This window comes from Podarcis melisellensis (assembly GCF_964234715.1).
Source record: "Podarcis melisellensis genome assembly, chromosome: 5".
NCBI classification, from domain to species: Eukaryota; Metazoa; Chordata; class Lepidosauria; order Squamata; family Lacertidae; genus Podarcis; species Podarcis melisellensis.
This window is the reverse complement of record NC_138537.1, coordinates 60,018,542-60,042,610: the sequence shown is the minus strand read 5'-3', so window position 1 is coordinate 60,042,610 and position 24,069 is coordinate 60,018,542. Positions and strand designations below refer to the sequence as shown.

The 24,069-nt window shown below is 40.2% G+C and overlaps 1 protein-coding gene across 3 annotated transcripts in view; it reads right to left on the bottom strand.

Moving 5' to 3' along the window:
- PPP2R2D (protein phosphatase 2 regulatory subunit Bdelta) overlaps positions 1-23,755 on the bottom strand; it is a 30,408-nt gene extending 6,653 nt beyond the window's left edge. Inside the window, exons 1-6 of one of the 3 annotated variants that reach the window (XM_081912790.1) lie at positions 23,604-23,755; positions 23,307-23,396; positions 7,806-7,889; positions 6,016-6,113; positions 3,837-4,002; positions 1,072-1,184 (exon numbers count right to left, since the gene is read on the bottom strand). In XM_081912790.1, the coding sequence (XP_081768916.1) occupies positions 1,072-1,184; positions 3,837-4,002; positions 6,016-6,113; positions 7,806-7,889; positions 23,307-23,396; positions 23,604-23,610 (558 nt within the window). In that variant the 5' untranslated portion in view covers positions 23,611-23,755. Of the gene's footprint in view, positions 1-1,071; positions 1,185-3,836; positions 4,003-6,015; positions 6,114-7,805; positions 7,890-20,205; positions 20,217-23,306; positions 23,397-23,603 lie in introns of those variants that run through there. The other 2 variants (XM_081912791.1, XM_081912792.1) reach the window with 2 other exon arrangements.
- Positions 23,756-24,069: the final 314 nt, after the last annotated feature.

Genomic DNA, 24,069 nt, shown 5'->3' with positions numbered 1-24,069 from the left:
ACTAAGTAGCCCTTTGCTCAAGCAGAACTACTTCTGAATATACCCTAAATCAGTGATTCCCAATTAGCTAAGTACTGTGGACCCCGTTTTTCGAACGCCAAGCCATAGACCCCCTACTTTTGAAGATTTTGATATTTCTAATGGTGTACTATTTCAGATCTCAGTGAACTCAACACCCTTCTCTAGTCAGGGATCACAAATCCGTTCTAAAAATTAGAATTCAAGTGTCAACACACAAGGCATAAATGCACTAGCATGCCAAGTAAAACTGCATGACTCAGACCTATAGAACCACATGTGTATCAATCAAGTCCTTTCACATTCCTCTGACATCTTGCTTTCTAACTTTTGGCATGCTAATTTGTACATCACTGTTTCAAAAGTAGCTTGATATTTTCAATGGCGACTGTCAAACTGTTCTGTGCCTGTGAAAGATTAAGCTGAAAAGGCTCTCTAGCAGCCTGTCTTCAGGGTTCAAAAACAATCAAGAGTGGTATAACATTGTGCAAGTTTCCAAAAGTGCAAATTTAACCGATATGCAACCATAAGTAGAATCACCTTTTTCTGTTTTCAAATAGCTTAACAATGTTCCAGAACATCCAGGAAAGAACAGTATTAAATACACATATAAAATTGTCTTTGAAATGACTAGGTTAACTGTAGACGTTTCAAGGGAGTTAAACGTCTTGAATTAAAGGAACAGAGGAAGCTTCATTTTACCAAGTCAGACTATGGCTACATCTAGGTCAGTATTCTCTATACAGTACTGACTGGCAGTGGCTTTAAAGACAGAGCTTATCCAGGTGTACCTGGAGATGATAGGGACTGCAGCTGCAACCTTTTTCATGCAAAATTATGTGTTTAGAAAAGATTTTATAGTTAAGATTCTCTTTATACAGAGAAAATGGTGCAATGAGTTATAGCGCTTTTCCAACCTCATAGTTTTCTAAGTAGATGTTTAGAAGCTTTCAAAAAGTTTCAAGTTTCAAGTTTCTACATGATACAACTGTGACCCAACAGTTAGTAACATTGCTTAGATTTTGTTAATTCTAAATAAAGTTAACAAAATACCCGTAGTGCTGTGATTCTAAATGGATCCCGAAGTCTTCCATCTTCATCTTTCAAGTTATAACCTTCAGCTCTTTTATCTCGTTCACTGATTTTCCATAATTTAATAGTTTTATCTGAAAAAAGGAAAAAATATTCAAATGGTTGAAATCAAACAACACCGAAAGCTACTTGGTCATTAATTTTTGCTTACAAATAACCCAGTATGGTATACAAGCTGGACTAAGAATTTGGACGTGGAGAAGACTGAATGAATGGTTTGTTTATAAACTGAACTCTGCCCAGACAAATCAATTCTAAATGCATAATCTTTGCAAGTGGAGCATATTATGCAACGGTTGTATAGAAATAATGTGCCACACACACATCCCAGAGATACTCAGGTACACAGTTTCTGTCACATGTAGAGGACTTGGGGGAGCAGGCGGGCTGGATTTCACTGTGAGCAGGGTTTTAAAGAAGGGAAGATGCAGTGAAAGCAGCCTCTTCTCCAAAGCTTGTGGGAAGGGCTAGGTCTTGTTTCATTTCCAGTGTGATACTTGTGTTTGCTAAGGCATTATTGAGAAAAAGGGACCTGAACTCTCCCTACCCTTGCACTTTACGGAGAATTGGGAGGCACTTACAACTGGTGAGTTTTGAAGCCCATACCATAATCAATTTTATTTTGGGTAATATTGTGAAGGAGTAAGGAGCCACAAAGCATTGCTTCCACTCTTATTCAGTCCCTTCCCTTCCCTGAAATTTCAGAAGTGCTGACATTACAAAGCATATCTTTGTAACCATACGGGCTAGAGTGGGGTTTTATTTCTCATGAAACTGAATTCTGTTTGATACACAAGCTGCACTTTTTATGCATTCCTGAAGAATGATGGCACATACACAACCCTGTGTTGCATTGGTTTTTCTAGTGGTGGTAAAATTAATATAATTTAGGCAACCATTGTATATAGCAATTTGTTAGCAACACACAATGTGAAGTGTCACCGTTCTCTATTACAAAGCTGCAACTTTTATGAAGAACTTATGCATAGTTTCTGTATAACCAAGCACACAAATGCATTAGGCCACTAGCATTTATATAATTACGTCAGGAGTGCCTCTAAGAGCCTGAACAATAAGCATTTGTTTCAGCTGTGCCTGCCACAACAGTCTGCACAACTGAAGAATTTACCATTTCAGTAAGCAACTAAGAACCTTCTTTCAACTATAAGTAGAAAGTCTTACACAACAAGTTTTTTAAAATATAAAAAGCACTATCATAATGATGAATAGCCTAGAGTACACTCTGATAAAATGGATATATTTGCCTGATAAATGCTGTAGATTATTTGAAGAGAAATAGATACTGTTATACTGAGAAAACATTTCTTCAGATATTTTCATTATGCAAGGTATTGATTATAACATGTAGTCATGTTATTACAAAAGTACTGTTTGTGTTTTCTAAAAACAGTATTTTAAAAAATACCCCCGTTAATTTACCTAAGAAAGCCAGTGCAAAAATAAAATAAAATAAACAAGCACAACTTATATGAACTAGGCTGTAAATCTCTTGGTCCATTGTGTCAAATAGGTTTCTGGAGATATTTTAAACTGAACAGAAAAATATGATTCAGAGATCCTCAACAATACAGTGGGGGGCAGACTCTGTTCAGAAACACAGCACACTTGCAGGTTCCCTGCCACTATAATGTTGTCCTCTTTGGGTGAAAAGTATAAGTTCAGCGAAGTACATTATTAAGCCATGAATTATTAATACTAGCTTGTATAATAGTTAAGAAGCAGAGTGGAGTCTTCAAGGATTTATCTTTTACTAAATTATTAAATATTAAGGTTTTCGGCATCTTAAATCACCTAATCTAAAGATATATTCTTGTTTGCCCACTCAAGCAAGTGATACCTCTTAATGTATCAGAAATCTTATGATGCAAAGGGTTTGCAGAAAGCTATCAAAATAATTTGGGCATTTGTGAAAATCTTACACAGGACAAGTAAACACTTCACAAATAATTTCTCTTCAGTGCCTGGGAAAGAACAGTTGGGAACACTGACAGTGAGAAAGCGTACTGGTTTCCTTTACAAGGAGGGTTACATCATGATGCTGATAGCCTCAATGCTCTTATGTCTAGACCTGGGCGATTTTTCAATATATCATTCAAAATCGGTTATGAAGTCCACAGCACGATAATAGTTTCATAAAGAACAACTGAACTAGCTTAGTGAACAATGGCTTACAAAGCAAGAGAACCCATGGTTCACCAGTTTAAATGTCATGGCAAATTTACACTTTGCTATTAGCTTATGGGCCAGTGTGGGGATTTGGGACTGCAGAAATTGAAACACCAGGTGGCAGGCTTGATTATGACAACAACAGCAGCAACAACAACAATAATAATTAACTTGCTTTTGTAGCACCAAGCAGTTATTTGGTGTTGCACATGAACAATTCAATTATACAGTGGTACCTTGGTAGTCAAATGGCTTGGCTCCTCAACAAATCGGCTCCTGAATGCCACAAATCTGGAAGTGAGTGTTCCAGTTTGCAAATGTTTTTCAGAAGCTGACTGTCCAACGTGAGTGCAGGAAGCTCTTGGAGCCAATTGACTGTTTTGGGAGTCGAATGGACTCCTAGAATGGATTAAATTCGAGATCCAAGGTACCACTGTAGTTACATTAGAAATGATACTATATGTAAGTAGACATGAATGATCTAGAAGTAATCAGATACAACTAGAACATATGCAGAAAAATGTGTTGTGTAAACTTACCATTTGTAGATAATAAGAAGTGAGCAGCATTCTGTTGTGGTAACCACCTAATTTTATTAATTTTTTCCTCAATTTCTAGACTTTTCAAGTAGTCAAACTCAGGTTCATGACTCTGAAAGGTACTGTAAACATTATATTCTCCCCTTGAATGAGGACGGCTTTTGTTCTGCAAGGGAACACACATGTGTGAAAAAGTAATTTTTGTAGCATGCACATACTAAGCAGAAGAATTAACAAAGATTCCAACAATATCAGAAGTTATTCAATAAACAAATACACCGAATTTATTAAAGCATCTACCTGCCCTTACGCTTGCAAAGTACAACAGGAAGAGGTTATTGCATGATAAAGAGACAACGGAAAGGGTGCAAAGAAGCTGTGTTCACATGTGTGTGAACAAAGAGAGAACCAAAGTTTGTGCTGCAACATATAACAGTCACAGAAGCAAACTGTTTTCAATCTGCCTCTATGACTAACGGTTCTGAAGCAAAAACCTGAGAGCTCCTGCCTGTATGTTGACAAACAGCTGTCTTGAATCATAGCCACGTCTATTGAAAGGTAGACCTTTACAACTTTATCTGTCATACAAGTTGCAAAAGGAATTATTTACATAAGGGAGAAAAAAAAAAAGATTCAGAAGAGCTGACCTACTGAATGACAGGTTGGAATATACCACTGTTCATTTAATTCAAGAAGTGTAATAAATAGCAGTGTTCATTTTATGATCAAGAAGGGGAAGTAGCTTTGAGATAAAGCACATGCTATGCATTTAGCAAATCCCCAGATACAATATGGGCTGGGAGAGACGACTGCCTGGGACATTAGAGAGCTGTTGCCAGTGATATGGGGCATAAAGTTTTCCAATACTTTATTTTTTTAATGGAAAAAAATCTGTTTCATAAGTTTCATAAGTAACAATGAATGGGTGCCAACAGCAATCAAATATTAGACAAGCCGGGCAGTTTTTAGATTTATTTACCAAATACAAGTAAAATGGACCTAAGTTGCATGGAATGTTTTTCTAACTCAACATTCCCCCCCAAACCCCCCCCCAATCACTGGCTGTTGCCAAATCAGAGAATATAATACTGGCCCAATGGTTTAAGTCAGTGTATGACTGTTTCACTGTTCATAAACTTGGAGCAATGTCACAAATTACCTTTAGTCAGAGAAACCTAGGGCCATTACACATATCTGGAAGCACCATTTTTTAAAAATAAAAGTATCATTCCTTTGTTGTTGCTTTGAAAAAGCAAATGTATGGAATCAATTCACTTGTTCTTGCAGCTACTAATTTTTAACTATTCTGAAAACGAGGCTCTTCTTGATTAGCTTTGCATGTGTGTCTTCCACAAAGTTTTAAATCAAAATTTCTTCCTCATCTATAGTAAGGTAAGCAGTATGGCAACTGGCTTTTCCCCTTTTACAAAATCTGAAATAAAGCAAGGCTATTCTTGCCTTGCAGTGCTGCAAGACCTCATTATTTTGTGAACCTTAAACTCCTCTCAGTGCACAAAGTGGACTGCAGCCCTAGTTGGAATGAAGACTTACAGGTTCCTGAGATGGTGTGAATAAATCAGACAGCTTTTTCTAGTACCTTTCTATTTGCAGTTCCTAAAAGTATCAGCAAGTTTTCTCTATTTTTTTGTTAAGTCCTCTCTCTAAAGATTGCCAAAGACAAATGTGCATTCCTTAACACAATGGTATGACTTAGTGCACACTTTCCCCTTCAACTGACACAATACCTATGTAATAAACACGTAAAATAAAAACTAGTAGCCAACCCAAAAATCTTTCTCATCGGTGCCTAAGGATATATATGTATTGCTTAACCTTTCTTAGTCATCCTATTGCATTCTTTCTCAGAATGGTTGAACAAGCAATAAAGAACAGATGTTCCTCAAGCCATTCTATTCCTACTTATGAATGTACATACAACTAATGTAGGTAGTATCATCCGAAAATGAGTAATCTGAAGAATGACTGTGACTTAATGAATTCTGGGGGAAAACATCAATGTACTTGAAATAGTTGGCAGGTAAAGTATAAAGATCAATTTTTAAAAGAAAGTAGCTTGATCATAAATTAAAATTGATGATGTGATGTTGTGATACCATTCACTTTAAACATAAACAGCAAGGGAGAAGAACCACTTTTTATTGTTTTAAATGGTACTGACCTCTGGTTCCCTTTGAAATATAACCACTCTGCCACCCTTGTCTCCTGTTGCAAGAAGATCTCCAGAGTAATTAAATTCAACTGTTGAGATAATGTCAGCTGTAAACAGAAAACAGAGACAGAAGTATTATAATGTGTAAAGTGAGCCAAGTACCTTAAGAACAGGGTATACAATTGAATGGACAACAGGTCCACATGAAATTTGCAGGCTGATTTTCAACTGTACTATTAAAAGTGATGGGTTCTCTCTACAAGCTTTCATCACCTTTTAAGTAGTCCAAACATTATGAAGAACAATCTCAAATTTGTGCACTCAACACTGAGTGTGGAAATGTTAAAGATAACAAGATGCAAGGGAGGTTGGCTCATTTCAGTGAATGGAGCATTGCCCCACCAAATCCAATCTGCTGTCATCCAATCCCCACCCGCCTGCCGTAACCTACAACTATTTCAGGGAGTAGCACTGACTGTCAGGTTCCTCCTTCTTATGACTCTAAAATCAAAGAATCACAGAACTGTAGGGTTGGAAGGGACTTCTAGTCCAACCCCCTACAATGCAGGAATCTCAAGTAAAACATCCAGGACAGGTGGCCATCCAGCCTCTGCTGAAAAGCCTCCAAGGAAGGGGAGTCCACAACCTCCCGAGAGAGTCCATTCCACTGTTGAACAGATCTTACTGTCATAAAGTTCTTCCTCATGTTTAGTTGGAATCTCCTTTCTTGTAACTTGAATCCAATGGTTTGGGTCCTACCCTCTGAGCAGAAGAAAAAAGCTTGCTCCATCTTCCATGTGACAGCCATTTAGATATTTGAAGAAGGCTATCATACCTCCTCACAGTCGCTTCTTTTCCAGGCTAAACATACCCAGCTCCCTCAACCTTTCCTCATAAGCCTTTGTTTCCAGACTCTCTGTCATCTTGATCACCCTCCTATGCACACAGAACAGAACAGTACTATGACTTCCCTTGATCTGGACACTATAGTTCAGTTGATGCAGCCTAGAATAGCATTAGCTTTTTTCACTGCTTCATAACACTGTTTACTCATGTTAAGCTTGTGGTCTACTAAGATCCCCAGATCCTTTTCACACATACTACCAGCAAGCCAGGTGTCCCCCCTCTCATATTTGTGCAGCTGGTTCTTCCTGCCTCCATGTAGAACCTTACATTTGTCCCTATTGAAATTCATTCTGTCAGTTTGGTCCCAGTTCTTCAATCTGTTAAGACAGTCTAGAATCCCAGTTCTGTCTTCTGCAACATTGGCTACCCCTCCCAGTTTGGTGTCATCTGCAAATTTGATTAGCACCCCTTCAATTCCTTTGTCCAAGTCATTTATTGTGCTTCCACTGTAGAACTCAGCAGGGAGAAGGATGTGGACAAAACTAGGAGTCAGTTTTGCCTGTCATTGGCTGTGGCTCCGGCAGTCATTGTCTCCGACGCTATCTCCTGTTTGCCTTCCTCCCTACCAGTTACAATGGGCACCAGCTATGGATGTCAAGATGCCTTTTGAAATTCACAAGCAGCTTAGGCAGTCATGGATGCTCAAAGTACAAAGAGAAGGCCGCCTATATGCAGTGATGGTCAGTGGGGCAGCGTAGGCAGGGTTGGTCACCGGTCTTCTGAACACCTGGCGCCACTGCTGGTTCCTGAGAGGCCGCTGAGCCTCCACAATGTCATTTCTCCTCCCTGCTCTGCTGCACCAACAGCTACTGCCTGCATTTAAAAGCATGCAACCTAGCGCTACTGTAACAATATGACAAATGAAAATTTAGGATAAAATTGGGCACACATACCATCGGCTCCTGACAGAAACATCAACGGTCTGAGAGAACTGTTGGGGTAGCTCCTTTCCCACACTCCCTGGAGCTCTGTGTGACCTGAGGGAAGGGAGAAGCGAGGGAGCCCAGGCCAGGAAGCTTGTGCCATCAGCTCCCAGTTGGCCCGAGAAGACTTCACTACTGTACATTTGATATAATTTATTTGCTTTAGTATTTTAAAATGGTAAACTGCCTTGGATGCCTTGGCAGAGCAGTGGTATATAAATGCAAATAAATAAATAATCCTAGTAATGAATGTTGTCTAAAGGTCATGGGTGCATAAGCCTAAACTCTACCTAAAGGACACATGGAAAGCCACTCAGTGTTTTATTTATTTGTTTGACAAAATGTATATACGACTGATTGTAATAATACTCTAACACAACAACATTTGAAAATGTGGCTTTCCATTTTAAAAGCCCTCAAGGTTATAGAAAGCTACAAACACTATGACCATGGCATTAATTTATCAGCTTGGAAGGGATAAAACATATTGGGTTGGATCCAGTCTTGCCCTTCAATGGATGAAAGAGCTCCTTGAACATTATCTAATAACTAGACGTAATCTGTTCCCCAGCCCGCTTGGTTATTATATTCTATTGTGCGAGAAAGATTACTGCTACACTGGATGTACTTACTAGCATTAAGATTCTAAATTTTGAATTATTCAGTGAATAAATTTGAAACACTACAATAACAGAGCTGAGGAGAGAATGGAGATATTCCTTTTTCTTAAGGAAACATGCTAAGATATTGGCAGACTTGAGCAAATCTCAATAAAATGAGAATGAAGTCTGCGGTGCTTTTTATGCCCCCATACCCATTTCCCTTACCATAAGGTAACACTCTGATGTCAGTATTCCTAGAGTTTACTTACCGTATTTTTCGCCCTATAGGACGCACCGTCCCATAAGGTGCACCTAGTTTTTTTGGGGGGAAATAAAGGGGGAAAATTATTCCCCCCCCAGGCGCAGGGCTGGGGCGGGGGAGGCCCGCTGCTTGCAGAGAGGTCCGCGAAGCCTGCAGAGTGAGAGGGGTCGGTGTGCACCAACCCCTCTCGCTCTCCAGGCTTCACCGAAAGCCTGCATTCGCCCCATAGGACGCACACACATTTCCCCTTCATTTTTGGAGGGGAAAACGTGCGTCCTATAGGGTGAAAAATATGGTAATTCCTCTTCCCTCTAGTGAGCAGTATAAGCAGGGTAATAGTGATTTCTAAAGTTAAGGTACACACTATCATGCTAAACCTATAGGCCAGAATCCAAGTAGCTACACAGATGCACACTCAAACACACCTATGTTGAATCAGTGAGATGTGTATTCAACATTAGGAATAACTTTCTGATGGTAAGAGCTGTTCAACAGTGAAAAAAAACCTACCTTGGAAGGAAGTGAACTTTCCTTCATTGGAGGTTTTAAAACAGAAGTTGGGTGTTATGGATTATTTGGCTGTGATTCCTGCATTGGAGGGGGGTTGGCTAGATGACGTTTGCAGTCCCTTCCAACTCTACAATTCTATGATACTATGAACTGCTTCAGTTTCAAAATTAACTAATTATGTGGCATAGGATGTGCTTGTGTTTGGGCTGCTACACACAACTGAACCTCACAACTTGAGGAGACAGTACTACACAGTTGTGTAGCTCTGTGGACCCTGGCCTCACTCTTTTATGTTTCTTAGGCTGCAATCTGAAGCAGTCTCTACTGAAGACATAGCAACATGCTTTGGAGAAAAACAGGTTTGGGATGGTAAAATTGGTATTTTAGATTAATAGAACGAACCACCTGCAAACAGATTTCCATAACCTTTGGGCAGTTAGTGAGATAATTTATCTGGCCCATATAAATGTAATAATGGATGGTGTTGGAGAGGAAATCATTCTTGTTTCAAAGTTATGCATGGATATTCAAAGCTCCATATTAACAATTTTAGATGCAATAATGGGAAACAGGAAGTGTAAGCCAATGAGCATAAGCTTGTGCTGTCTGAAATGGTTTGTATCTTCTACCACACAAGTGATTTTTTTTACGCAAATGAAAACCCTAGAGAACTAGATTAGAATATTCTTTGAGTGACTTCCATAATAAAAAATAACGTCATCCATAGTTCTCTAGAAAGATATATTCATTACCTCTAGTAAGAGTTACCACTCTTTATAACCTTTTTTTTGGCAGTGATTCAGTCTGCTAGCTCAAATTGAATTCCTAGTCACAGGCAGACTTCAGAAATTGCTAGTTATGGGGCCACATGACCTAGAAGCTGTCTGCGGTTAAACACCAGCTCCCTCGGCCTATAGAGCGAGATGAGCGCCGCAACCCCAGAGTCGTCCGCGACTGGACCTAATGGTCAGGGGTACCTATACCTTTACCCTTGTTACACTATACATTGAAATTAGAGATATACTTAAAACTTTTATGAATTTGTGGTTCACTAAGTGACCCAAGAAGGTGTAAAACATGAATTATGTTTGATAACAAAGGGAGTAGAATATGCAAGTTCTTAACCAATTTAGAGTCTCTAGAACACAAATATCAGCCTAAGTGGGGACAATATATGCTGATTAAATAATATACCCAGAAATTACAGATTGTTGATGGAAATGTGAAATGCCTGAAACAAATATATTCCACCTTATTAGGCATGTATGAAGATTCAGACATTTTAGAATTTTATCAGAAATTCTAGTAAAAAATATGCCAGCAGATCCAAAGCTAATAGTTGGTTATCTTAAGAATGGCATACTAGAAGAAGACACAGAAATGACAATTTGCTAACGACAGCCAGAATTACCATCTCCCCTTCTGTAGATTTCTGTATACAGTGGTACCTCGGGTTAAGTACTTAATTCGTTCCGGAGGTCCGTACTTAACCTGAAACTGTTCTTAACCTGAAGACCACTTTAGCTAATGAGGCCTCCTGCTGCTGCTGCGACGCCGGAGCACAATTTCTGTTCTCATCCTGAAACAAAGTTCTTAACCTGAAGCACTATTTATGGGTTAGTGGAGTCTGTAACCTGAAGCGTATGTAACCCGAGGCACCACTGTAGTTATCATATATATGCTGTGGGGCAGGGAGGCTTGCATGAATCTAAATGTATGTCATTAAGTGTCCCTCAAACCAAAGGGACAAGCCGATATATGACCTTACTGCCCCCCATCCACCAAAACAGGCATAGATATTGCTGGGGAACCAGCATTGTAGCTATGTATGATAAATGGACAGTTCCACATTTGTGAGATCCTGTGCTGGTAGAGGCTAGGAAACAAGGATTTGCAACCACTAAGTTGTCAAACACAGCTTCAGTTTGGTAAAGGATATTTTGCATCAGAGAAGGGCACAGAGAAGAGAGTGCTTCCTTTGCCACTCACTTTCTTCTCCTTCATGCTAAGAATCCAAAACTGCACTTGTAAGTAACATGGTCGGAAAACTTAAAACATGGTTGGGACTAAGAGACACAGGGTTAAGTCTCTTATCCATGCTGTAGATGGCCTCTTCAAGAGGATTTTTTTTAAGAGCAATAGATCAGAGAATTCCAGGCTGAAGTGAAAAATGCAATTTGGCCTCAAGTGCTACTAGCTGGTTTCTCAAGCTAAGATTTGAGAACCAGATTTGAGGTTTTTGAACACCTGCATTCTAAGAAGGCATTTGGCAAGCTTTGTCAATGAGCCCAGATCCACCTTGGAGCAAATTCACAGCATCCCCAATGCACATATTCTACACCAAAGTGCAACAATAGTTGAACCTCACCCATAGAGAGTGGGGAGAATATACTGTATTTTTGCTCTATAAGACTCACTTTTTCCCTTCTAAAAAGTAAGGGAAAATGTGTGTGCGTCTTATGGAGCAAATGCAGGCTGCGCAGCTATCCCAGAAGTCAGAACAGCAAGAGGGATCGCTGCTTTCGCTGCGCAGCGATTCCTCTTGCTGTTCTGTGCAGCGATCCCTCTTGCTGTTCTGGCTTCTGGGATTCAGAATATTTTTTTTTCTTGTTTTCCTCCTCCAAAAACTAGGTGTGTCTTGTGGTCTGGTGCGTCTTATAGAGCAAAAAATACGGTAATGATGAGGCAAATGTGCAATAAACTATTGTTCCTCAAGGCTCTGAGCACCAAGCAAAGAAGATTAGATTGAACAGACCACTTGCTCTTCCAGCATAGTTCTACTAGAACTATGGTGAAAGGAAATTCAATAGTGATATAGAATGTTGTACCAATATTGTAACTGCTCAGCTTTGGCGCAAGCCCATAACACATGAGCTAGCCACACATCCACCAACTCAGGTTCAAGACCTGATACACTATTTTGCAATCTTCTTTTCCAGATGGTACTAGGCATGTACAACTTATTTTAGACAAAACATTAATTTTCTACAACTGCTATACCTTCCCATAAGATACTGAAAATAATGACCCAAGAGATTCTAACCACTAAGCATTTTGACAAAAAATGCTTTCCCTCTACAGGGAAAACTCAGGTTCTTGAATGCAAATGCACCATTCAGAAAGATTTTATATGTGAATTTTTGTGAGCAAGTTATAATCACTTCTATTCTTAGACAGCCTCTAACTAGAGTGATATGGGAAGCTATGTTAGCATATAACTACAAATAGCAAATTAAAGCTCCTACATTAACAGCATCTATGCACGAACAAAAACTAAAGATTAAGCATAAGACAAAAAAGTCCCTTCAAAACAAAATAATCCAGATCTTGTAATTTAAAAAATAAACTCAAAACACAGTCACTGAATTATAACAATCAGACAAGACCTCTTATTGTGGTGCTTCATTCAAGCATCTGGGAAATATTTTTATACCCAGTATGCTTAAAGCCTTGTGTTTGCCTGCATATAGCTATAAATGGTTTACTATCAGCTGAATGGAAAGGTTAAGCTGCACAGATGGACCTCTTGAATCAATTGTTTTCCGCTATAAAAAAATCCCCTCTTTTCCAACAGCATGAATTCAGCAACCAAGACAAAATACACACTTATAATTTTGCCAGAGATTCTAAGAGAACACAGAAGAACTCAGTAAGCAATCTTGTCCTATTATCTGGGAGCAGTTTCATACTACCATGATAATGTCATATGACACATAACATTAATCAGGCCACCTGACTTTCTTATGTATGGAACTAAAAGTTGCCTTGTTCAGAAAACCCTTTGAAGCACATTTTTATTGATGAACTAGATTATGTTCCTTCAGAAGTGCCAACAGGATTGTCTAGGCACAGTACACTGTATGCATATTGGGTCTCCGATCCCAGCCACGAAATGTCTGCATTTGTTTTGTATCAATATATGCAAATGTATGCCCTATTTTGTGGGTAGGACAGAGGGCACAAACATGTGTCAGGGGCCACAAACAAGCAATAAGACATCTGACAATGTCATCAGATGAAGTTTTCCCATAACTGCATTTCTATGCTAGAAAAGGCTTAACTTTTATCTTTAAACCAGAGTCAGAAAAAGCCTTTGCTATTGTATTTTGATTTGGAGGCAACACTATTGGCCAATCACTGATACACTAAAATCCCTCTTTGTCCCAAATATATGTTGTGGGCAATAACATGCAACCAGGAAGACATTCTTTTCCACATATTTTAACAATTATTTGAATTATCAACATTACATTAACTATTATAAACACCACAAAATGTATCATTCAGCATACATTTTACAAACATAGGTGCCATAGTTCATGGAATTCTGTTGCAGGACTAAGTCTAGAAGCTATTTTGGAAAATTGCTTCCACAAACTTATGTTAATATGTGCATGATGACTACCCATTTTCTTCTTATTCCAAACCATGTCTTCTATGTCATCAAAGTGTAACTTGCTTTAATTATTTTTCAACAGAAGTCTACCACAAGGTCATAATTAGGTGGCACCTCCACAACAGATGGACCTGGCATAGAACTATTTTTGGTCCTGCAGATAAGTGCTCATCAAAGAGAAGGTTCAGGACAACACTTGAATAGAGCTGGGTGATCAACATACTGTACAATCAATATATCACAAGGTTTTCAACGTTGTGATATAGCATCAGCTAAACATCGCAATATGCCGATATATCACAATGTCTGAAATAAGGATGAAGCGATGTAGAGTAATTGTCATGCTTCATTGTTTTTCCCACATCGTGATATAGACTTCAGACCAGTTTGGGACAATACAGTGGTGCCTCGCAAGAGGAAAATAATTCGTTCTGCGAGTCTCTTCGTCTAGCGGTTTTTTCGTCTTGCGAAGCAACCCTATTAGCGGCTTAGCGGCTTAAAAGCTATTAGCGGCTTAGCGGCTTAAAAGCTATTAGCGGCTTAGCGGCTATTAGCGGCTTAGAAAAAGGGGGGGCGAAAAAAATCGCAAGACTCGCAAGACGTTTTTGTCTTGCAAAGCAAGCCCATAGGGAAATTCGTCTTGTGAAGCGCATCGAAAAACGGAAAACCCTTTCGTCTAGCGGGTTTTTCGTCTTGCGAGGCATTCGTCTTGCGGGGCACCACTGTATGTTGATAACCCAGTCCTACTCTTGGTTCCAGTTCTGATAGGAAGACTGAAACGGCAATCAATTATAGGAAAATGTACCTTTTTTGCAGGATGCTAGTATCAAACCTTTTTTGTTTGGATTCAGTGTCAATCTGTTACCCCTTCTTCACATGGCTACATCTTTCCACATATTCAGAACAGATAGGGTTGCCCTATGTCCTCTTTTTCCATGACATGTCCTCTTTTTCAGGGGTAAAATCTGAGGCAAATTGCATCATAGCACTCTCTTTTTTGCTCTTCAAAATATGGCAACCCTAAATAGCAGCACCTCAATGTTTAGCAATTAAAGCAAGGGGTTGGGTGTCATCAGCATACTGATGGCACCTCACTCCAAAAAGGTTGATGTTCTTTCTCAGAAGTTTCATTAAGATGTTAGCAAAACTGGCACTGAACCCTTTGAAATTCCACAAACCAATATCTAGGAGGCAATTCCACAATCTAATCCCCCAAATCCCTAATAATCACTGGTTGGACACTGTTTCTGCCTGTTCCTGTTTTGCTGCAAATTAAAATTCCCATGGGACATTAAAACATGACCAGTAAGCCTGTTGTATATGCTATTTTTTCTAATGTTCCCGCATTAGTGTTCCCATGAAGATACAACCCTCTTTATATTAAAATAAATAGCAAATACTAACACATTTGCTTTCAAGACACTTGAAGGGAAGCATGGAATATCTGCAAGGTATGGTGAACACTAATGCTGAGGCAATGGAGGGGCACATGTTTTGCTCTGCAAATGTTCCCAATACGGAAGATTACCTGATGACTATATAAGCAATGTTATCCACAAGTAATGCATGAAAAACTATTTATATACACTTCATAACTTTTGCACTGTATGTTCACTTTTTGTACAGGATGCTTTTGCTACATGTGGATCCTTACCAGTCTTTTTGAGACTATCATCCTGATTCCAACTTTGGCAAAAAGTTTAATAGCTAGGGCCCAAATCCTTAAATTAGAATGCAAACATCTTATTGGGATGTTTAAGTGTTACATCTGTTTGTCTCTCAAAAATGAGGACAATTCTAAGCTAAAGTCCATTGAATTTCCTAGCTATTTAGATCAGTTAAGGTAAAAGTAGTTCCCAAGTGACAAAACATACAACAGCTACTCATGTATTTCCTGTTCACTTGGTGGCCTAAGTAGGTTTGAATGCCTGTGATGTTTCAGAAAGTTAAAATACCAATACCTGCTAAATTCTATAAGCAATATACTGATTTTGCTAACATTTTTAGATTTAGACCTTTAGTTTCTTCAGTTACTTATTTGCAATACTCAGGTCTAATCCATTTTTAACAATATGACAAAGTATAACAATCATTTATACTTTTAAGATTTTCAAAGATTAGGCATATATCTTCTCAATAGGCAGCAAAAGGTTATAAGAATCAGTCATGACAAGACAGCATGGTAGTACTATATTTTGTTTCTAGGCCACATTACAGCATTGAAGGAATTAATCAATAGCTTGCCAAATCAGCGATAGAAGAAAGGTGAGGATCCGTCAGATCAGCACTGCTGTTCTTCTGTCTCTAAGCAGAAAGTCAGTCAGCAACATTGCTTTGACCTTAAATGCCCTGTGCCTGTATTTAGACACATGAGGGAGGTTTGGTAGTAGGAATAAGTTGCCTGCATGAAATGAACTTTCATATTTGATTTTGCTTCAAACTAAGCTCATAATCCTGGAGCTGTGCATTGGTGTACTAGATAGGGTTTCTGTGCCTTCAACTATCCACAAAAAAATACAATGAACTGATGGCTTGGTCAACCCTTTACTGCACAGAAACATGAAGGCAGGAGTACAACCCGAGTGTACTATTTTTTTCTTTTCTTATTATAGTATGATAATCATTAGGAAGCTTTTCTTACTACATATAAATTATCTGATTTTTTAAAATCATCTTTTGAAAGGAGGCACTGTGGACCTAACATATAGGGCATGATCCTGGGAAGCACATGAACCCCAGTAGATTACTGATAAGTATCCCTATCACACAGCTTTATGTAAATTCTGAATGGTAACCAGTTAAAAACATACTGGATTTTTTTGATCAGTTGGACTAGATGAACTTGAGGTTATTTTTAACTCTTTGAATGCATAAGTTTTGAAGAATCATGCCATGGGATGGCTTGGCATAAGAACTGCAATTTTGCCAAAGAATATAAGCAGAATGACCAGCAGTACACATATTTCCTTGAGTCTTCCAATTGCAGTACAATTTTTCAGAAGGTAAGGTATAACAGGAGTCCCTTCAATCTTCTTTTCTCTACATTACACCACCCATGCACAGACAGGAAGACCCCAACCTCTCTGCATATGCCAGAGGACTTGAGGGAGGGCCTGATGGTGACAACAAATAATAGCTTACTTTTTAAGCAAGTTAGACCACTTGCTTATAGCAATGCTCTTAAAGCACTTTGAACCATGCAGTTAGGAAGAAACTCTGCAGTGCAGGATTACAGGCATGAGTGCCAAGACATCTGCCCAGCTGAAAATGAGTTTGCTGAAAAATCAAAGTTGCTTCTATATGGAATTAGTCACATCCTTCAAAAGTAAAACCAGAGAATCTAGTATTGCCAATAAGAAAGATGGTTTGAAATGAGTACGTATCTCAAAATGTTACGCCTCTTAGAGCATATCTTATGTGATATGGTACATTCTTATATAGCTTAGGGATTCAATTTCTTGCTTGCCTGAAGTAGTGGTTTCCTCTGGCTGAACAGACATGCATCAGCAGATGGCTCCTCCCCCCCATCCACTTTTCATCACCAGTGTGTATAGGAGCCTGCATGCACAGCCACAATATTTATGTTTTTGAATCCCCTGAATCTGTTTTATTTGTTTTTACATAGCTTTGTGTTTCTAAACCGTTTTATTGATTTTAGGCTATAGTTTTGTTTCAACAAATGCTTTTATACTGTACACAGTGGTTGTATACTGTACACCACTTTGGGATTTTAAAGATAAGGAGCAGTTTGGAAATGCTTTAAAATAAATAAATAGAATTGCTACAGTGCTATTCCTCAAGATGGGAGAAAGCACAACAGGGCTTTACCATCTACATTAGCAACATTTAAAGAGTGGACAGGTCCAAATGCACCAGTCCTACCATACTGTGTGTCAAAGAACACAGCAAAGGCAAAATTAATGGTGTGCAGCATGTACAAAGTGCTGACAATGTATGTAGGGAGAGTGGGAGTGGGTAAGTGATGAACAAGAAAGGAAGATTCTGCAAAGCTCAGTTACTATGTTGAGGATCAAGTCAGTTTACATATCTGGTTGATACAAAGCTTCAAAATCAAAAGCACAACATTGGGATAAGGAAGTAACATTGATCACCCTCCCCCCCAAAAAATGTTTTTTAGTTAAAATATAAGCAAAAGTGATATTTAACCATACAATCCTTAACATGTCTACGGAGAACTATGCCCCACCAAGTTCAATGGGCTATTCTAAGGTGTATATATGATTGCAGCCTCATTTACCAAAATATCTTGCTATACTCAAATCAGCACTTTCGAGCCCATTATTATTCTAATAGCACCACACCTTCTGTACCAGATCAATAAAAAATAAGTGGCATGTGAGATCATTTCAATAAATGCTTTGAAATTTTCACTTATTTAAGGCTACACATACCGTATTTTTCGCTCCATAAGACACACTTTTTTTCCTCCTAAAAAGTAAGGGGAAATGTGCGTGCGTCTTATGGAGCGGATGCAGGCTGCGCAGCTATCGCTGAAGCCAGCACAGCAAGAGCGAGAGCTGCGCAGCGCTTCTGGGTTGCTGGCTTCCTGGCTTCAGCAATAGCTGCACAGCTTGCTCTGGCTTTTCAGGGCAGTGAGAGAAGAGACAGAGGGCAGCCCATCAGACCCTTCTTCCACCTCCTGGAAAAGTCAGCAAGAGCCACTTTAACTTTAAAGAGCCACACCAAGTGAGCATGTCTGTGGCTCTTGCTGGCTTTTTTTGTTTTCCTCCTCTAAAAACTAGGTGCGTATTATGGCCGGGTGCGTCTTATAGAGTGAAAAATATGGTAATTCATAAGAATGCATTAAAACACTCCCAAACACCGATTAGTTACTAGTTGTGATGTTTCAGCACAAAAACAGCATCATAACATAAAAGTATAAAGTTCTTTATAGCTTATCTAAAATTCAAGTTTAAAGGATATTATTAAGCCACAGCAAGATATGGTGTGGTCTATCAACTTGTAGCCGATAACCTCAAGGCAGGAGTCGGCAAAGGTTTTGTGGCTTGGGCTGGTTCACGTCACGCAGACGCTGCGGTGGACCGGAGTGCATGCATGCGCAAACGCTATTTTTGGCGCTCCTTCCAGCACGGAGGAAGCGTGCGCAGCTTCCCATTGGCTGCAGGAGCTTCCTGCAGCCAATGGGAAGCCGGCCAGTGTTGTGGAAGGCAGTCCCTCCTCTGTTCTGCGCTGGTTTAGCACAGTGCATGGGAGTCGACCGACCGGCAGGGGTGCATGGTCCAGTTAAGTGGCCCATGGACCTTAGGTTTCCGACCCCTGCCTTAAGGGCAGCTTCACACAATATATAATGGCTGTGTTTGGATGTGCACATGTCAGCTTAATAAGTCATTTAAGATTTGTGAACTTCATACTGTGGCTTGTTTCAGAGCCATTAACAACACTTTGTCAGTTCACACAAAGCCAGAAATGATAGTTAATCTCAGATTTCCTGGTTTATTTGCTCACTTGTGCAAGGAAAGGAACAAAGAGGCTGATGCACACCCACCAGTCTATTACACATCTTGATTAATTAAGCAGGTACAAGCATCCATAACTGTCCAATATGTGTTTACAACAGTATGTACAGACAACAGGGAACTATAATCCATAATTCCCAGTTCCATAGTACAGTACAGGTGACTCCCCACTTATGAAGAGTTACGTTCCAGGGCCCCACATGCATAAGTGGGGAGCCTACTGCAGTACATACAGCTTCCAGCCAAACAGCTGTTGAATGGGGTAGCACGGCAGCAGTGAGAGTTCCTGCATACCATTTCAGAGCCCCTGGAGTTGTTGTTTTTTTACTTTTGGCTCACTGGTGTCCTCTTCAGGCTCTGGGGAGGGTTTCCTTGTGAGCCACAAGGACTTTCTAGCTCTCTCTCACCGTTTTGGGTTAGTTAGTTAGTTAGTTATTTGTTGGCACCACGCATATACGTGGTCATGCATGAAGTTGATCGCGCACAAGTTGGGTGATGCCTGTATTATTATAAAAATATAGTACCCTCAATTTGATGGGTACTTTACAGAGTAAAGACAAGACTTTGGCCTGGAGAAAAGAATTCTGTATTATTTCTTCAAGTAGCAGAAAGTCAACAGTCAGGAGAGAAATCAAGGCTCGCGTTACGCTACAAGAAACTGACAGGAAAATAAAAATGTTATGAACAGGGAGATGACACATTCTTGTCAAATTTTCTCACCCAGCATTGCCTACCTATATGGAGTTATGGTGGAATGTATAGTACACATGAATGCCACTGCTGAAAACACTATATATATCAGGTTCTGATGCAAAAAATGTATTCCTAAAATCTGAATTAATATAGGTCTTATATTATGAATTTATGTGTTGTTCAGAGGGAGAAGATTGTTGCACAACTTAGAAGCCTATTTTGCACACATATACATAAAATACACACCTCCATACATTGTGTGATTAGTGCAAAAGCTAGAAGGAAGTTGGCAATGTAATTTTCACCATGGGGGTATCACTATTGAGATGGCATTACACAAATATATGAATAAAAAATTACGGGCCTCATTTTCCAAAACTCTTATAGGTACAGTCCTATCCACACTTACCTGGAAGCAAGTTCCTTTAAAACCCATGGTATTTAAGTAAAAAAATTTTTTTGGATAGGGTATAAGAACAGAAAGGAAAACATGTTACTGACAAATATATCAGGCTTGATTCTATTACCCGTGATACTGCGAAATGCAAGCAACTACTTGCATGTGTTTGGAGTACTCTGATCTATGACATTTTAATTTTAATCCTGAAAAACTGGTTAAGTTCTCAAATGTGCTGCCTGAATGTCAGTTTTCTTTTTAGCATATACTTTTGTTGATAGTTTTGCTTATGCCCAGTGCAGAAAATTGTTATTTTTAAGATTAGTTGCATAACTCTCCATATTGCCTTATCTCTAAAGATTATAAAATGTTACTGACAAAACAGCAAAAACATACTATCATCAATTATAGTGCCCTTCTTTGGGGCCCAACAACCTAAATGCAATTTCTTTTACAAAGTTTCTTGAACAAGTTGTTTCAAAAATGGTGGTAAGGGAAATGGAAGCAAGATGTGAAAGTATGCCCAAATAAACAAGGACAAAAATTAGAGCTGAGATGCTGGTTAAGTGAATTTGTTATCTGGCTATGGTCAAATATTCCATAAAATAAAACATGCCCTTGTACATGTAGTATAGTATATTCCGATATACTAATATAACATGCACACAACCCACATTTAATAGCAAGTTTGTCCTATTCTGCACTCCAGTGTGGTTCTAACTTCTCTTCTCTAAATTAAGCCACAGTAGCTTTTATAGCCATGTGATGGGTCACAATGCCCAGGAGTAGGAAATACTGTAAACTTTTATGGAAACAATGAGGCTTCCACATGATCTGGAAGATAAAGTTTGAGAGGGACTGGACTCTGGAGCCCTCCAGAGAAGAGTAATTTTGATCATAAGCACAATATTCTTTCTTCCTTGAGACTGTTCCGAAAAATTAATGTGGACAGTAGATGGCAAATTACCCACTTTTTTAAACCAATTGCCAATCTTATAAAAACTAATTCTCATTAGCAAGTAGTTAGAAATTTATTTTCTCACAACAAAAATAAGTATTCTGCAACAACTGTTTCAAAACAGGATAAATTGATATGCACTGCAGTCATTTATTACCATGAGCAAGAAAGTTGCAAGACTGAAGATATGATCAAGGTATTTACGGAAAATTTTAGTGCCGTTAATTAATTCTATAAATTCCCACCTGGTGCAAGACCAGGTATTTTATTCATGTAACCCCTTCCCCTTACACAAAGTAGCTAGAGACAGACACACATACTGTGGGTGTGGCTAATTGTTTCACTATAAATAGAACTCTAAATGCAACTCTCTACATAAATATTAACTGTGCTCAATATGAAAGCATGTAGACATCTTGTTACCAATGTTTTGCAGCTGGCTGCCACCCAGATACAGAACTGTGTGAAGACTATCAAATATCACTATCAAGGTTGAAAAACAATACTAGATTTAGTACACATACTGGAATTTATTTTACTACTATCCATTCTAGCACAGAACTCTTTCACATCTCACCAATAATTATTTAATGTTTCTACTACACTTATTCATAAAGCAAACAGCAATAAAACCCACTGATGATTCAGAAGGTTTGACTACACATAAACATCTTAATAAAACAAAGAATGGCAAATGAACCCAAGTAAGCATTAATGAAACTGGATTGCTTCTTGGAAAACATGCCACTTTCAGGAAAACAAATAGCGGTTCAAGAAAGTGTGGAAACCGCTTATCTGCAAACCATTTTTAATTCTCTAAGTATATTATATTTAAAGGGTCACCTATTATCAGTCTGAGTATTAATAATCACAGACGTTTCAGTATCTTCCTCCAAACCACACCCTAAGTTGGCCTCTCCACTCTTGTAAAGAGAAAACCCACAACTTTTGTCTTTTGAATTATTTTTAAACTACAACAAGAATACAACACAAACTCAAATTAAAATGCTTTTAAGGACAGTAGTATAAATGTTAAAAAATCCAAAATAACCAAACTTTTAATAAGAGTGTATTTAATAAGTTTACAAATACAACCTGTACAAAAAACAATGCAGACTCTTCATAAAACTCTAGGATACCATGGGTACCAGCCAGCTACTTTAATGAAGCAGCAAGTTAGGCTGCAATTTTAATTACTAGATAATAAATCAAACAGAACTTTGTAAGATTTACTTTGGAATTAACATGCTTAAGAATGAACTTTTAAGGCACTTTTACAGGCTGGGCTGGTTTCTGCTACAAACTTGTTCAACCTAACCTTGGTTGATATATCATTTTTAAAAGTACACCTAAAACTGCACATTGCCAGAAAGAAGACTTCACATTTCTGCTGCTAAAAACTAAATTTCAGAGGAGGCTGCCTCCTCCCCTCCCTTGTATGGCTAGAATGTAGCTTGACAACCTTGACAGACTGCTCCCCACTCCCAATCCTCTTTTTTCTTTTCGCTCCTCTTGTTCCACTGTCTGTCATTTCTCCCGGAACATTAAAAAAAGAAAAGGAAAAAAAAGACAGTTTTCTGTACAGTGAGGAGACAGCAGAGCAAGCAGCAGCTTAGTCAGACTCTGCAATCCCCCCTACACATATTCAAAAAAGGGGGGAGGAAGATGGTGGGGGGGGGGGTTGGGGAGAGAAGGGACGAACCACAAAAAGGCGAGCAAAAGGCAACACTTTCTCAAGACCAATGTTGCTTCCAGACCGAACAAGGGCCCGGGGTGGGTGGAGGGGGCACACTTGCGGTGTGAACCAGGGTTCATCCTCAGCCCCTTCCTTCTTCCCATCCATCGCTTGGGGACCTGCGGGATGCCTTGCAAGTGAAGGCCCATCAACCCTGCAGGAAGGGTGGAGGGGGGGGGGAGGTTGTTGCAGAGGAGAAGGGCCTGCAGCAACCTTGGGAGGGAGCTCCGGGACTAGCAGAAGCCTCCTCTACCATTATTCCTCCCCCCCCCCCCCCATTGCGGGAGGTTTTTAAAGCCGGGTCGAGAGGAAGTGAGGCCTTTCGGAGGCCCTGCCTTAGGAGCCCAGGGTCATTCCGTCCCCTAAACCCACCCACCCCAAAATGATAATTAAAACAACAACAACAACCACCCCCTTTACCTTCCGCCACGTCTTCGTCGATCGCCCCCTTCACCTGGGAGAAGCACCACTGGAAATCGTTGCTGCCGCCTCCGCCGCCGCCGGCCACCCCTGCGAGGAGACGGGAAAGGGAAGAAATGCAGTGAGAAGCCCGACCCTCGCCTCTCAGTATCTCTCTCAACCCAAGATAAATAGGCCAAAGCCTTCCAGCTCCCTCAGCCCGGCTCCCCGAGGCCTCAGGCCTGCCTCCGCCCGCCAAGACCAGGGCCACCCAAACCAGCCCCATAGCCGCTGCCTCTGGTGCGCCCCTCTCCTCACCTGCCATGTCGCGCCGTGTGTGTGGCGGGCGGAGACCGGGGCCTAGCGAAGCCCGCGTGGCAGACGTAAACCGACCGCGACCGGAAAGGGAGCCGCTACCAGCGACGCCGGTGCCCGAGCTGCTGCTGCCGCCGCTGCCCCTGCCGCTGCTGCTGCTGCTGCTGTGGCGGCCGCCACCGCCAGCGCCGACGCCGCCGGAGGTTTGGGGGTTTCAAAATGGCGCCCATTGCCGGTCAGCCTGATCCGGTGACGTCATCCCCCTGCCAGCCTCCGCCGGGCGGAGGGAGGGAGGGAGAAGCCGGATGGGCCTGAATGAATGGTGTGTGTGTGTGGGAAGGGAGAGGCAGGCAGGACTAGGCGGGAGGAGGAAGAGGGGAGTCCTCGGGTGGTGGAAGCGGCTCTCTGCTCTCGCGTGGGTTGGAGGAGGCCGGTTCCCGCCAGGCCGGAGGAGGCTTCAGGTTCTCGC